Below are 15589 nucleotides of genomic sequence, written 5' to 3' on the forward strand. Positions count from 1 at the left end.
CGTCGGTAGTGACGCAAGTCGCAAATAAGAAGAGATGGTGATAATAGAAATGTGGCAATTCGGCCAATCAAATTGCGCTATTTGTTTTCCCGATGCTACGCTTTTGCTTCGTTTCAATTTTGGGCGCCGTTAATTTTATTTGTGGTAAATTGCGGGAGGCAATAGACGTGTAACGTGATCTGAAAGAGGGGTGTTAAGTTGCGAATTACCGATATGTGGGCGAATTTTTGCAATCGTTCGGCGCTGAGGTCGGGTGGAAAAGCCTCAAATCTACCAGCTATTGGGAGACGCATACGCTCTTTCGGCTGAAATGGTCCCGGAACGAAAGCGAAATGACAGAGTGGCGGCTGAGGATAACGCCTCTCCGGCAAAAGAAGAAGAAACAAGAGAAGCCCGGAATTCGAATGGCGGTATTTTTGCGATGCTGGCGATGACAAAAAGGGTGCGATTTGATGGCAGTAATGGCAGCAAATGACGGTTGTTGTGAATTTGGGTGGTGTTTGGAGGGGATTCGGCGATGGTGGTTGTAGAGAAAGAAAGAGAAGGGAAAGGGAAATTAAAAGAAGAAGCGGAAAGGGGTCTTAGGGATGGAAACGTGGGGACAGCTTCGTTTTCGAGTAGGAGACACAGAATGGCTTTAGCAGGAGACAAGCGGAGCGAAAGGAGAGTCGGAGCACGGTGTAGAAAAAGGAAAGGGCCAGGGGAGAAGGGAATAGAAGGAGAGAGGAAAGACGGCAGATGGCGTGCACGGGAATGGGAAAGAGACAAACTACGACGGCGAGAGGGCAAAAGAGGGCAAAAGGGACGAAGGGGAAAGGTGAACATGGCAGGCGGAAAATCGGGGCGTCAAAGGACCACAGGAGCAACACGCGGGATGCACAATGGTATCAGGCGAGCGAACGAGCAAGCCACGGCGGCAAGGTAAGTACAGGCTGGCGGCGAGCGAGCGAGCTTCATACGACCCGACCGACCATACGACAGACGGCAAGGGACATCGAGACAGAGGCCGCGGAGAACAGATCAGAGCGAGAGCGCAGAAAAGCAAGAGCTACGAAGTATTACTCGTACGGAGAACAGTTGTTGTTGGAAGGGGGTAGCGAGCCGAAAAAGGAGGGGGTGCAGGTATGGACGGTGACAGGAAGGGCCAGCCGGTAATGGGGAAAGATTAAAATAAAACCAACGGGAATAAAGCCAGGTCAAATAACCAAGAAGGAGCAGGCGCACAGCTTGCTCCAGGGCGTGCTGCGCCCTCGTTTTGCCTTCGCCCTCTTTCCAACGGATGCTTCCAGGCGAGCAGCCGGCGTGGGGAAGGCGTAAGGTACCTTGTGTGCGACTACGAGCATGCAGCGCGAGGGGTACATGTTACAGAGCAGTGCAGGCATCCCTTACCCGTCGTGTGGGCCCGTGCCAACCGCGTCTGTGCAAGCGTGCGGCAGGCGCGGACAGGGGTGTGTTCGGATTGGCTTCTCTGTGTGCTTCCTTTACGCCCTACTCCGTACGGTGGGAACGACTAGCTATTGCCTTTGTGCCCTGCACGTTGGTCTGCTTGCCTCTGCCTTTTCGGCAACAAGAGAACGGGTATGGCAGGAATTGCAGGAAGTTCTGGATGACACCGGCAAGGAGCACGAACAATTGTATAAAGACATGGCACAAATACTCACGGATGACACCATGAAATCTCTATCTCTTTCGAAAGGTATATGCACGTCGTCGCATCAGAACCGGGTTTTATTCCATCAGAGCGATGTTGAAAGTAGCTGCTCTCATAATCACCTCTTATATTCGCGCATCCTACAAGGGCGAGAGAGAAATCTTGCACCCAGCAGGATCATACGCTGTCACCCGAGCCGAAACGAAACTCAGCTCAGCTCAGCCGCTGATTGGTCCCAGCAGTTCCCCGAATTAGGACGACAGGGAAACTCGTTCAACTGGGTGGCGGATAATCGGGGCGACGGATCGGCGCTAATGCATAAGCAGCTGTGGCTCAACACTCCTCAGCCACAACCTTAATTATGATGGAGCTTGAAAATATATCTCAGCCGCCCCGCCAAATCGTGAGCCCGTGTCTCTCTCCTTCCGACGGATTGAAAACGCAGTTCCTCCTGCACATAATCATGGCTAGCCCGCTTCGCGTTCTCGATGTTCAAGAGAGGGAGGCAGGTGCACCGCAGCCACCCAGCTTTCCAACGGCCCAGACTTCTGCGTCAGGCTTCCCACAGCCTAAGAAACGGAGCCGCTTCAGCTCGAAGCTCAAGCAGCAACGCGAGACAGCTGCGGCCCCGGCTGCACAGGCCACGACAACAAATCAGTCATCCTTCGTGAATACGTCTGATGACCGGGTCAGGATCGATCGCGAGAACCGTGAGCGCCTGCGGGACATGGGCGCCAGCGAAATAGCAGAGGCTCGGGAGGAACTGCTGAGCAACCTCGACCCGGCTCTTCTGCAGATCCTCCTGCGTCGCGCTAATCTCGACGAGGGAAACGAATCACTTCCGACCGAGCATGACCAGACACCGAAACCGGCCCCTGTATCTCCTATCCCGCCTATACGAATAGGACCCGTGAGCCAGACACCGCATCAGAAGAATGCAGCCTTGGAGGAGACGAGGACGTTACCGAAAAAGTCGGTCTCCTTTGCAGAACCAGAGAGCAAAGATCGCGACGTCAGCACGAAGGATAACGACGCAATACTTGAGGATGCTCACTCCCAAGCGGACCTCTTTCCCATCTCGACTCCAGAGGCTGCTATCGCTTCTACGGGCGCCGCTGAACACGACCACCACGTTCATTCGGACTCTTCCACCTCCATGCATTTCCCCCACAAGCCGTCGGTGCCTGACCTAGACCCAGCCGATCCCAACTTCCTCGAAAATCTCCATTCCAAGTACTTTCCCAACCTGCCGGCCGACCCAGCCCGCCTAGCCTGGATGGCCCCCATACCTACGGCCGATTCAGTGGCCGACCGTGAATCTCCTTACTATCCGGGCCAGGCCACTGTAGCCGTGGCCCAATTACGCTTTGACTTCCGCGGACAGCTTATCCCACCGCGCGTCTCGCGCGACATCCCCGTGTCCAAGGGGCTGCATCACCACGGCGAGGCGCCTGAGGCCGCCGGCTACACTGTGGGAGAGTTAGCACGGCTAGCACGCAGTGCGGTTCCAGCACAGCGGTGCGTGGCTTTTCAGACACTCGGCCGCATTCTGTTCCGGTTGGGGCGGGGTGAGTGGGGGGAGTCAGCAGCCGACATTGACAAGGACCCCCGGTCGGCCGTGGCGCAGGGCATCTGGCGGTCTGTTAAAGAGGGGCGGGTGATGGACACGCTGCGCGAGGCTGCGGGCGTCGAGGAGGGTCGTGGGCACCAGGGCAGTCGGGCATACGCCATTGAGGCGGTCTGGCTGTTTGAAAAGGGCGGCTGGAAGGAGACCTGGAAGGGCCGATAAATGGTCGACCGGTGGCGAGAGCATGACAGAAATAATGATGGCATGAACACACAACATAAGCATAACATGAGACTGAATTCTCGGGAATTGGATTCGGTTCCATCACCACGCAGAGGTCACAAGAAAATCCGATGCAGCTTGCTTTCTTCGTTTGTGCAACTGCTCAAGCTCTACCAATTCTTTCCCCCATCGTTTGTGCATGCTACTACTATGTAAATGACAAAACCACACGCACATCTTAGACAAATGTCCGGCAAACATGCAATTCTCTGTCCTGCGCCATTGCATAACGTCCTGCGCTCTGTATCTCATCACAGAAGACCAAACAAATCCTCGTTGCCACCACTAGAAGTCTGGCCTCCCGTTGCTTGTGAAGGTGCAGCACCACTGCCACCACTCAGGTCCAGCCCGCCAAAGCCACCCATAATGTCGTTGACACCCCCAAAGGCATTCGCGCCCGGTGGTGGCGATATTGCGGAAGAGGCGCCGAAGCCGTTCTGGCCTGCCGCTGGAGCGTCAAATAGCCCCATCATATCAGCGATGCCGCCAGCAGGCACAGCAGCGGCTGGTGGCGCGCCACCACCGATTCCACCCAGCGCTGTCGCTGGACTGCTGCCGCGCTCCGGCGTGTTAAGACCTGCCGAATTCTGTTCAGCCGATGCCGGAGCAGCTCCGTCAAAGTCAATGTCCAGCAAGTTCTCCATATTGTTCTGCGGAGGCGCAGTGCCACCATTTGCAGCAGCAGTGGCTGCTGCAACCGAAGCTGCAATGGGGTTATCAGCAGCGTCCTGCCGCTGCTCCTGGATGGCAGCGCGCTGGATCTCGTCGGCACCGAAGCGACCCTTGCCGACAAACGACTCGGGCGGCTTGTGGTAAACGGATGCCAAAGTCGACAACTCTGCCAGTAGCTGTTCCAACAGTGCCGGCGGCAGCGACGTCATGGTCGTGGTGATCGCCGGTTTTTGCGACAGGACAATATTCTAGCTCGTTAGAAAGCAAACACGGCGCAACAAGCTAGAATCGTCTGGTAAGATGACAAGGGGATTAATGAAGACGGCGGACACATACCTTTGCATCTTCCAAGTTGCCAGACAACAAACGCCAGTACACGTACGCACGGTCGCGGATGTCTGCGTTGTCGTTCTCAACTGTAGCCATTTGCAGCACCTTCTGTACTAGACCCTGATTGTTGCTGGGCTTTTTGAGGAACAGCTTCACAACAGCCGTGAGAATTTGAAGCTGTGTCTGTGTGAATTCTTCCATGAAGCCATCGACAAAGCTGGAAAGAATCTCGTCGGCGTTGCTGATCTTCTCGGCATACTCGCCGACAATCCATATCAACGAGCCGCGCGCGTCGGGCTCATCCAGTTCATCGATATGCTCCACGACCGTTCGGATCACGCCTTCGTAGCCCGGGTACTTGCGCAGAATGTCCTTGATCACGACGACCACCTCCTGCACGACGTAGTTGACCTTGGTGGCCAAGAGATCGACGAGCGTGTTGACGCACTTCTCGCTGGCGTTCTCGATTTTGATGGCCACCTGGCCGATAGCCTTAATGGCACGGCGCACAAAATCCATGTCTACCTCGAGAGCGTATTCCTTCAGCTCGGCCAACAGTTGCTCAAAGTTCCGGTCGTTGGCTATCCGTACCATAATTTCGAGCTTCTGTAGCTTGACGTAGGGCGGGTCATTGTACTTGCAAAAGAAGACGCGCATCTCTTTGCTGAGAATGTCGGGTTTTGCCTGAAGGAGAAGGTCGATGTTGCGGAGGGCGACATACTGCACCTCAGGTGCCGAGGCCACAAGAGTAACTGCCATATTTAGTCGACGGACGGGATAAATTGCGGTAAGAGAGTAGATATTATGCATATCCTTACCTAGTGGTGGTGCCATCTTCTTAAGATACTGCCGCACCAACTCGTGGTTAACTGCCTTCATGTGGATGAAGACAACTTTGACGGCGGCTAAAACTACGCTCGGGTTGACGTGCTGGAATTGGGGCACGACACGCTCGCAGATATGCTCCGACTCCTTAATGTCCACGGGAGGGTAATCGGCCAGAGTGCTGAGGATGGTGACACGGCCCCACTCAGTGCATTCGTTGAGCGCCATCAACAGCTTCTTGAGCGTGTTGGGCGTGATTACAAGCGCGCGGGTCTCGGGGGCGGTCTCGTTGATCTCGGAGAGAGCCTGGACAGAGTTTGCCACGACCATGGGGTTTGGGTCGCCGATCAGCTCCTGTAGCGTTTCGAGGAAGCCGTTATCGATGCACATCGAGGGGTTGAGGTCGAAAAGCTTAGCCACACAGATAGCGGCCGTCTTGCGTACGTATGGCGACTCGTCACGCAGCGTCTTGCGCAGAGGCTCCTCCATATAGTCCACCATCTTGTCAACTCGGATGCAGCCCATGGTGCGGATGGCAAGAGCGCGGATCAGTGGGTTGGGGTCTTCAGAGTCCTGCACAAACGTATTGACGGCGAGAATGCAAAGGTCGGGGTGAGACTTGGCATAATTCCTGTCGGTCAGTCGTCAGCGATGAAGTAGACAGTTTGTCACAAATGCAGGGCAAAAGCATGAAAAGGGCACATACATCAGGTACAGATACACCAGCTTCTTCTGGTCCAGGTCGGCCGTCGCAATATTCTTCAGCACGTCTGGGAACAGCGCCGACACGTCCTTGCCGAGAGTCATGGCCATGATCGTCTTCTGGATGGCTTCCTTCCGCTCGTATGCATACTGTGAAACCAGACCGGCACGCAGCTCGAACGTCTCGCCCTTTCGGGGTACGGCGAACGCGCCGCGTATACGGTTTACCGCCTGCATCGTTTGTGCGCCGAAGACACGGTGCTGGTGGTCCGGGTAATAGTGGAAAGAATGGCTTGGCGAGGACAGCTTGGCGCTCAGAAACCGTTCTAAGGATCGCGAAAGAGGAGATGAAGGAAGGAAAGGGGGGGTGCAGAGGGACAGAAGAGATCGTCAACTGCCGTTCAGCCCAGTGGACGGTCGACACAATGCATCCACATCGATAAGCTAAAATCTGCGTTGGCGAAAGCGAAAGCGTCGACAGGGGCGCGAGATTCCTTTGCTTGAGGTGGGATTGAGTGCTACTCGCTTCAGGGCCGTTTTGTAGCAGGTAGCCCCTCGATCTAGCTCCAGCCACATTTCCTTCAGATGGAGCACAGTCACGTGGGAGCTGTCCCACATTTTCTCGAAGCATTAGATTGGAGAAAGCGAGCTGAGTCTACTCTCCTAAAGAGACAATTTATACATCGAACCGGCTGTGTTCTTGCCAAGTTGTAAACGACGCATTAATGGTACGTATTCTGGCCGTTTATGACCATGAGTGAGTAAATGCTCATGCTTCCATGTCTGCTCAGGCTAGCTTCCCCAACCTTCGCCGCCTTTTCATCGAAGCTCGAAGTGACGACGAAGAGAGAGAAATATCGAGAAAAGCTGTCAGTAGATATCGCGCTGTGCACATGGACAATGGAAACTGACCGCATTTAGTTCTATAACGCAGTCCTATTTATGGGCTCTGTGGCTGTCTTCAGTCTGTTCGCCCAAAAGATGAATGCAGCAAAGTGACAAGTGTAAGGGACAGTTGCTGGCTCATTCATTCATATAGACCAAGGAATTCAATGCTTGGTTGGGACAGATGATTGCATGCCACGTTAACATACAAGCGGGATATAAAAGTTTGGGCTATCACCTGGGGAAAGTAACAAGATCACCACCAAACGCCTTCTGTTTGCCGTCACCTTACTGCCAGCCAGCTGGCTAATTATCAGTCGCTTTCGCTGTCAGACCCCAAAAACGCTAGGTCAGCCTGTCTCGCCGACTGGCGACCTCTTGCCTTCACCTTGGGCCCGTCGTCACCGTCCCCGTCCGTGTCGTCTTCTTTGCTATCGCCATGTCCGGCCGTTCTACTTTTGATGTCGCCGCTCACCACCATCCCCGCGTCACTGTCTTCGGCTTCGCCACCTTCTTCCCTCTCTTCTGCTTCGTCTGAGCTTTCCTCCTTAGGTGTCTTGACCATACGGCTCCGCGATGCACGGCCGCTGCCGTTGACGCCCCAATTGCGGTTCATCTCCTGCACCTCCTCTAGATCTGCCATGAGCTCGCGACGCTCCTTAATTTCACGAGCTTTCGCTTCAGAGAAACGTCCATCCATGCCTAAATCGTGCAGCATACTTTTGAGCTGGCGAATCTTGGCCTTCGCGTCATCACCAAAACGCTTCAGCTCAATGCCCCAGATTTTGCGCACGCCACATTTAGCTAACTGACTCTGTAGCTTTTTTACCTCGACTTCGTCTGGTGAGTTGGTTGCTGTAGTGGCTTTGTGTGCCACTTGCTTGGCTGGCACCTGCTTTAAAGGCTTGATTTTTTTCTTCGGGGGAGGAGTGTCGTCGAGCACGGACGTGCTTGAGCCGTCGGAAACATCGCCGGCATCAACGACCAAATCTGTGGCAGCCTGTTTTGATTTCGGTTTTATTCCTGGGACATCATTGCCACTATCGACCTCGCTGAGGGGTGACGATGTGCCAGGCTTCAACGCTTCCTCGCCGACTTTGGCATTATTGCGCCTGGTAGAAGGTTTACGCTCGTCATTGTCGGCCGGCCTGCCATTGCCGCTATCTGCACATTCTTTTGCAGTTTCCTTTACATTGTCGCTGTCCTGCCCTCCTTGTATCTCTCGGCTCGGTACTGTGATGCTTCTCTCGGCCAGCTTTCGTTTTTGGGGCGGTTGTTTTGTTTCCGGACTCACACTGCTGTCGTCAATGCCCAATGCGTCTTGTCCGGTGACCGAGGCTTTTGGAGCTGGTTCTTGCTTCTTTGTCTTCTTTGTCTTCTTGTCTGCCCTGTTGTTTCGTTGGTCCTCTTTGCTTACTTCGGCAGCCTCTTCTCCCCCACCTTCGGCAGCTTCCAGCAGCTTGTTCTGCAGGGTGGCACACTCTTAGCACCCTTGCAATGAAAAATGACTTGTAGACAAAAGGGGTGAACATACGGCTGTGGTAGTTATTAGCTCCTTGCTTTTTACCTTCCAAGCGCCTGATTTGAAAAATCCAGCCTCCAGGTCCAATAAATCCTCGGCATGGCTCCGCACGGCATTGACTGTAAGTTCATCGGGGTTGGCGCGGAATATTTCGTGAGCCGCGTCGACCAGTGCCGATCTGAGCAGAGCTGCTTTAGGAGCCATGATAATCACAGGAGCGAGGCCAGCAAAAGTCAACTTGCCGGCAAAGAAGAACAAAGACTTGCTGAGGTGATTGGTAGCGTGGGGCGCCTTTGGACACAGTTTAGTACTCCGTACATGTTATTGGAAGTCACAGATCGCGGGGAGTCGCGTCGCCAGCACAATTTGGGAAAGAGCGCGTGTGCGTTTTACGCAGAAGCGGGGCAAAAGGGTGTGGCCCAAGCTTCCGATAACCCTGCTGATTAAGCGGTTCTGCCTCGAGATGCTCTCCAATTCATATCATCGTGTAGAGCTGGGGCATTCCTCAATCAGAGGCACCCCTTTCATGATTAGGTTCTGAAGGAAAAGTATTCGGAAGAAAGGCTTGAAAGAACTGAAGCCTACCATGTCCGGCAGGGTCACCTACACCCGGCGGTGGCTTTGCTACTAAAGAGGGACAAAAACGCCTTGCAGCGTCCCCACTTGACTTAACTGGTTGCGGCTGCCAGCCATTGTCCGTGAAGTTGCAACTGTCCGTATATTGAACTCGAAGGAGCAAATCAGTCCGTCTGTATGTTTTGGCTGAGCCACCGGTTGTTGGTCTAGTGGTGAGTCACCGGGGCTTAAATTAAGCCATTGTCATCCGGAAAATGAAAGCAAGCGTAACATGAATAGCATCTAGATTGCTATAAAAATAGCTGAAGCATTTCACTGGCGTCTTTAGTCCTCACCAAATCTTTATTCTTGTTAGCAGCTTTTAAGCGTTTGCGTTATTCTCGAGCGGCTGTGCTGGGCTTTCTGGTTCTCGACAAGCTTCTTGCTACCTGTTATATTATTTGCCTGTTCTGATACCCTTGCTCGATATTACCTGCCACGATGGAGCTGAAGTGTATCATTTTACGCACGACGCCAAAGTCAGCATACCCTCATGGACTTCTCGCTCTTCCAGCTGAGCTCCGCGTACGGATATTCACCTACATACTTGTTGAAACACCAAAATGGAAAAGGCGGCACAAGGCTACATGCGACCTTGCATCTCGTGTAAGTAAACCCGCGATTGTCGACTTCTGCCAGCTGTTAGACTTCCTAACGTTAGCGGAATACAGGCCATGTGCCTGGAGCGCCCACCGTTCATCGGAGAAGACGGCAACTTTTCTACCAAAGAGGACCGCTGCGGCTGTACTCTACGCAAAGGAGTATCTCTATTACTGGTGAATCGCCAAATCCACAATGAAGCTGTGGAGATATTCTGGGCCCAGAACACTTTCCTCTTCGCCCCGGCGTCTCAGTTTGTCGAAGATGTCGGACGTAAATTACGGCCTATGTATCGTTGCATGTTGCAGCACGTCTGCATCTTGGACGACATGCTAGGCGCCGACAAAACCTATTACTCCGATTACGCCGAAGTCGATAGTGACTCGGTATTTCAGACCATATCAAAATGCGTTGGCCTACGAACCATTGAGATTGGTCACCGAGTCCTGCCCTGCAGTGCCGACGTCTTTGGGCAGCTACACCGGCTACCACGACTGCTGTCGTTTAGTCTGGCTGTGGTGTTATCATACGAGGTGAAGGCGATTGAAGGAACAACATTCGAATTGATCCCCCATATGTCAGGCCATAGGAGACTGCCGAAAAAGGCAGTATTATGGCTCAAGACGGGCAAGGAGATCAATCCCATAGCGATCAGCAGCGATGAAGACCTCAAGGAGTGCGAGCGTAATTTCACCACCAACTTCCTCGTGCATCTGCGAAACGAAATCAAGAGCAACCCGAGGCGTTTGATAATGGAGTCTAGTGCTGAGAAGAAGCAAGAGAGTTATAACCGTGCAGCCCGCCGGCAGCGGCGCCAGCACGCCGAAATGATCCTAATGTCGCCGTGGACTACGTTCATATCGTCACCTACAACGCCGGCAGGGATGGCTGCCATATCCCGCTTCTTCTTTCAAGATGAGCCTTCCGCGCAAGTACTCACGCTACGCGACAGGTCTGAATGTGCGATTGATCTTCTTGGCTTGCCATCGTCGGGTGCGACGCGAGCTCGGCACGCTCGCGACCGCATGAAGGAGGCAAAGGCACTTCACGCCATGGGAAAACTGACTGTTGGGGAGAAGCGTGTCCGACAGCAGATCGAGAACCGACGCGAGGGAAAAGAAATAGCTGAGCTGGCGGCAATAGAGGCTGCCGAACGGGAGGGCCAAGCTCAGCGTTTGAAGAATAGAGAGGAGCAGAAACGAGCCATCAAAGAGGCACTGCGCATCAAGCAACAAGTGAGGGCTGACGCAAAGGCAGAGGCGCATGATTTGCGGCTGGCGGAGAGAAAGCGGTTACAGCCGTCCTTTCCGATGACGGCAGTGCAGACAGAGGAGGAGGGTGACCAAAATGAATTTCTATCAGCACCATGGCCAAAGACGCGAGAGATACACACACGGTCGCTCAAGAAGCAGCCAGCCAAACACTTGCGGAAGGTTTATGCGCGATAGATATTGCCAAGCACCTTTGGGTTGTCTGGGTTGTCTGGGTTGTCTGCGCTGTCTGGAAATTGTAATCTGATGCAATGTGTTTTAAGGAATAAATCGACCAAATGTAGTAGTATACATAATGATCAGTCGAAATTGGCGTATCACTTCTAATGACGTCAAATCTCTGCCATTGATCGAGTTCGTCTGTCATCCTCACGTGTCACACTGAAAACAGCAATTGCGCTTGAAGATCTGTAATTTGCAGATCATGTAATGGATATCGTGATATTATACTGGCCAAAGTATTGCACTGCCATTCTGCAAAGGTGATGACAATCTACGTATCAAACTCCTGCCATTGTGTTTCAAAGAAGCCACGTAAATAACGACCCAGTTGCAAACACAGCCCAGGTCTGAAAGTTGTATTCGAATTAGCTGCTAGAGTGTTGTGCCACTCTAGAAGCAAGCCTCTATCAAAAAGGTATGAAGTAAAAATAGCTTTGTAATTCAAACACACCGAGAAAGAAACACATGTATATGTCCCGCAAATACAGTGATGCGAGACTGTACTTACTTTATAGGCCTCTTAAACTCCCTTGCTCTACCACCCTTGCTCTGCCACCCTCTTTATAAACCAGAATCAGTCTTCAGGAACGGGTCCTCCGCCGGGTAGTAATTGTTCCAGTTTTGGCATTGGTCCGCTAGGCCCGAAAGGTCTACAGACTGTGGGATCGCATTGAGCTGCTCGAGGAACTGAACAGCAAATCCTTGAGACACATGCCATGCAAGATGGCAATGAAACAGCCACGAGCCTGGATTGTTCGTCTTAAAAGCCACAACCAACCAGCCCCATGCCGGCAGCATCGTGGTATCACGACGCGTAGGATTGTTGCCATTAAGCTTGGCAGCATCAGTCGACGGGTTGTATGAGCGCAAAGTGTGATTGCCTGACAACGGGTCGGCCAGTGGTGTTGAGGCGCCGAGAATGATGACATCGTGTCCCTGGTTGGTTAGCTGAATTCCCCCCACCAGTTTCTTCGCCACAAAAAATGGACCAAAGCGTACATGAAGATGGACCGGATGCTGCGTGTGTTAGCCACTGTAGGACTCAACGGCAAGAGGGTGAGAAAGCTTACCGGGATAGACGAGTTATTCTCGAGCAACCAAAAGGTAGTCTGCCCAATCGTCAGTAAAAAACACCAGCACAAGTGTTTAGCTCTTGTAAACGTACGACATTCGCCTTGGGCACCGAAATGACGTTCTCGTCGGTAGGAAGCTGGGACGTCCTGTTATCGCGAACGTAAGCAAGCGTCGGGTCATTCCAGGACACATTGATGGGCGATCCATTGACGGGCCAGAAGACGCGTGCCACGCCGTTGCTTTCGTAAGCAATGTTGGTCGTCAGCGTGTCATCCGTGTCCGGCGAGAAGTCCGAAACGGTTGCGGAGCGGGAAACCACAGGCGTATACAGCGCAAGACTGTCTGCACAGCTAGGATCAGGGGGCGCAGAGCCGGTGCTGGTGGGAGTGGTCGAGTTTGCTCCAGCGTAAGATAGGATGGCCGCCGGGTATGAGTTGTAGCTCTGGCCACACGGTCCGCTGGGGAGTGTCGCGTTGAACCAGTAGCTTCTCGTGGCCTGATTTGCCTCAATGACGACATCGTAGCGTTGACCCACAGCCATATACACACTGGTCACATTGACCGGCTCGATAGGCACAAAGTCGGTTGCGACAATGGTGAATGAGTGCCCGACGAGAGAGACGGTGAAAGTGTTCTCAACAGATGGGTTGATCAAGCGAAGCAGATGCTTTTTGCCTGGTGTCAGCGTCAGGCTCTCATACTCGCCGCCGGTGCCGTTGACGTTCACATTCAGGCCGTTGAACAGGACATTGTCACTGGTAGGAGCCGCACCAGGAAGCCCAGGAATGTACGAGTTGTTGAGGCTGCTGACACGCTCCAGGATCTGGTCAGCCGCACCATAGTACCAGTCAGAGATCATCAATGGGCCAAGATCAATGTCGTAGTTCGCCGACGCCGGTCCGTGAATGACGATGGGACCGACAACACCGTTGGCATACTGATCTGAGAAGTGGGAATGGTACCTTGGCTTGTCAGAATGAAATGTTCGCGGAATGGCCCAAGTCGTCTTATTGAACTTACCAGGATGAACCGTATTGCGTTGCCTTAAACGAGTATGTCTTGCTTCCACCGGCTGGAGGCATAGGGCACTCTGTGACACCGTTGGTACCGTCTTCGTTATTGGTATTGAGCTGACGAATACCGTGCCAGTGAATAGAAGTGCTGCTTGGGGTCAGAATAAAGAATCGCTGGGATTGGAAAAACCAGCTACTTGCCCGTTAGTCACGAGGTTGTTGATGACCGTCACATTGATAAGATCGCCCCAGTCTGATGCATTAGCCGGTGCCTTTAATTATCTCTACCCATAGTCTGAGCGAGTTGAATACTTACTGGCTGTAACGGTTGGACCTTGAAGCAGATATTCGTTAGCTACAACAAATAGGCAATATTGATGCTACCGAGCTTACCTGGGAAGCTTCCTGTGATTTTGTTAGTTTCATATTAGACTCATCGCATGTTAATTTAAATTGTAATTGGACGCGTACCATTGACTAGCATTGCCTTTGTCTTGACCTGGCCGTCGCCGCTGACGTAGTTGTCAACCTCGGAAAGAACAAGAGTGTACTAGATGACGTTAGCTCGTACTCATCCTGATGAAAGCGGATTACAAAACAGGACATACTGTTCGGGTCACTCCAGTCACAGGAGTGCTGGCTTCATAGTCGGTATCAATATCGAAACCCGATGTCCAGCACTGTCTGTCAGTTGCGGTGTTGCAGGAGGTCTGGTTCGAAGCCGGGGCAGCAGACAGTGTTGTGGACGGCTGCAGCGAAGATTCAGTTGAAGACGATACGGGATATGTCGTGTTGGCAATTGGAGTCACAGAATTCGGAGCAAACAGCGACGATGCAGACTTTGCTGGGATAGACACCGTAGATGTAGCTACGGTTGTGGGTACAGTTGTGGAAGATGCCAGCGAGGCTGTCAGTGGCGATGAAGCAGAGGCAGTCGAGCCAGATACTGGCAGAATAGACACCAGTGAGACAGATACCGATGAAGTAGACACTGGCGAGGACTCTGTTGGTGTAGACAACGAAGCGGTCGCAGTAGTAGGCAACACAGCTGTGGACGGAGGTGCAACCGATGGTGTTCCGACAGACGAAGCTGTGGCAGCCGAAGTCACAGCAGATGGGGTTCCGGCAGATGGCGTGGGAGACGTGGAAACCGTAATGGTAGTCGTCACAGTGGTCGATGCAGGACACATCGACCCAGAAGTAGGCCCAGAAGCCATGGTCTCTGTGCTCGTTGACGGCGAGGAAATTAACTGTGTAGACTTGACGGGCAAGGAATGCCCTGGTATATGTTGCAGACCCCGGTGTGGAAACACTGGAGACAGGACCGGCGAAGACGACACCAAGACAGCGGCCAGAGCCGTAGTCAGAGTGAAAAGCACACCTGCTCGGTGTGAGCCTCGTGGATGTGCCATATCAGATGTAAGGCTCTTGATGGACAGAACGGATGTGAAGGGCCAACAATATGCGATACACTATATAAGCGAGAGTTGGAACTGTCTTGGTAACGAATGAATATAGGGTAGAAACGAACGGGGGAGGGGTGTAAGCGAGTGTAGAGAGCACAAAAATACGAAAGAAAGGCAGGTCGAGGGCGACAGGACCGGGAGTTGGCGAGAGTGAAGTCTGAAGAGAGAAGAGGGTAGAAAGACGAGAGAGCACTCCTCGGGCCTTGCTATATATACCAAGAAGCCGGCTTGAGCTCCACGAATAGGAAGACAAAAGAAAAGAAAGCCTCCTGATCCTGTCACGACGCGCAGGAGCCATGTAACCACCAACATCGCGTTATGCTGTATGCTCTCCGCATCCTGTACTCTCACCGATCCGCTCCCATGGCCCCATAAAGACCATCCCCTCCTCGTAACAGTATCATTTTCAGCTGACCGCAACCCCTGTCCTAGACAGGGAAACTCAAGATACAACGGAAGCTGTCCTGAAGAGTATCCACTACTGTGTGCTTCCTGTATTCACAGCGATGTGCTAGCACAAGCTGGGCTTCAAACAGCTGGGATCGCCCCGGACGCATCATTTTTTGGAAAGGATAGGCTGGGCCCCGAGCTTCATACTCCGTAGCTTCTGTCATGGTCCGCAAAGCTTGTTCTGTCCTGTTTCTTTCCTTCATCTGTACAGTGCTTATGCTCGAGATAAGAACATCAGTTTCATCCACGTAGCCGGTTAGCCACCACGCACCTCTCCTGGGATGCTTCTCCTGATTCACTTTGACCGGTACTCCGTATACGGGATGAACGTATCCTTCCCCACCTACTTGCCCGTAACTAGCATTCTCATTGTGATCGCCAAGCGACGTCCACGGCAGCAGTGCCGAGGGACCTACAGGAGCGTTGCCGCGTATTTTCTGAG

At 52.9% G+C, this 15589-nt stretch overlaps 5 protein-coding genes across 5 annotated transcripts; 2 read left to right on the forward strand and 3 right to left on the reverse strand.

The window, feature by feature from the left end:
• Nucleotides 1-2114: 2114 nt before the first annotated feature.
• Nucleotides 2115-3440, forward strand: CMQ_5466 (transcription factor; the record flags this gene model as incomplete). The annotated part of the gene is made up of 1 exon (XM_014317423.1): nucleotides 2115-3440. The coding sequence occupies one exon, from the start codon at nucleotides 2115-2117 to the stop codon at nucleotides 3438-3440; it is 1326 nt and encodes a 441-aa protein (XP_014172898.1).
• A 311-nt stretch (nucleotides 3441-3751) lies between these two features.
• Nucleotides 3752-6266, reverse strand: CMQ_5417 (ap-1 adaptor complex subunit; the record flags this gene model as incomplete). The annotated part of the gene is made up of 4 exons (XM_014317374.1): nucleotides 3752-4420; nucleotides 4509-5254; nucleotides 5321-5958; nucleotides 6034-6266. 4 exons carry the CDS (start codon nucleotides 6264-6266, stop codon nucleotides 3752-3754), a joined length of 2286 nt encoding a protein of 761 aa, XP_014172849.1.
• Nucleotides 6267-7227: 961 nt separating this feature from the next.
• Nucleotides 7228-8640, reverse strand: CMQ_5428 (uncharacterized protein; the record flags this gene model as incomplete). The annotated part of the gene is made up of 2 exons (XM_014317385.1): nucleotides 7228-8379; nucleotides 8482-8640. The coding sequence occupies 2 exons, from the start codon at nucleotides 8638-8640 to the stop codon at nucleotides 7228-7230; spliced, it is 1311 nt and encodes a 436-aa protein (XP_014172860.1).
• A 1340-nt stretch (nucleotides 8641-9980) lies between these two features.
• Nucleotides 9981-11099, forward strand: CMQ_5458 (uncharacterized protein; the record flags this gene model as incomplete). The annotated part of the gene is made up of 1 exon (XM_014317415.1): nucleotides 9981-11099. One exon carries the CDS (start codon nucleotides 9981-9983, stop codon nucleotides 11097-11099), a length of 1119 nt encoding a protein of 372 aa, XP_014172890.1.
• Nucleotides 11100-11705: 606 nt separating this feature from the next.
• CMQ_5409 (laccase) lies at nucleotides 11706-15101 on the reverse strand (the record flags this gene model as incomplete). Its single annotated transcript, XM_014317366.1, has 8 exons — nucleotides 11706-12080; nucleotides 12310-13160; nucleotides 13548-13565; nucleotides 13625-13636; nucleotides 13703-13781; nucleotides 13840-13980; nucleotides 14063-14612; nucleotides 15049-15101. 8 exons carry the CDS (start codon nucleotides 15099-15101, stop codon nucleotides 11706-11708), a joined length of 2079 nt encoding a protein of 692 aa, XP_014172841.1.
• Nucleotides 15102-15589: the final 488 nt, after the last annotated feature.

This window comes from Grosmannia clavigera, assembly GCF_000143105.1.
Source record: "Grosmannia clavigera kw1407 unplaced genomic scaffold GCSC_142, whole genome shotgun sequence".
NCBI lineage: Eukaryota > Fungi > Ascomycota > Sordariomycetes > Ophiostomatales > Ophiostomataceae > Leptographium > Leptographium clavigerum.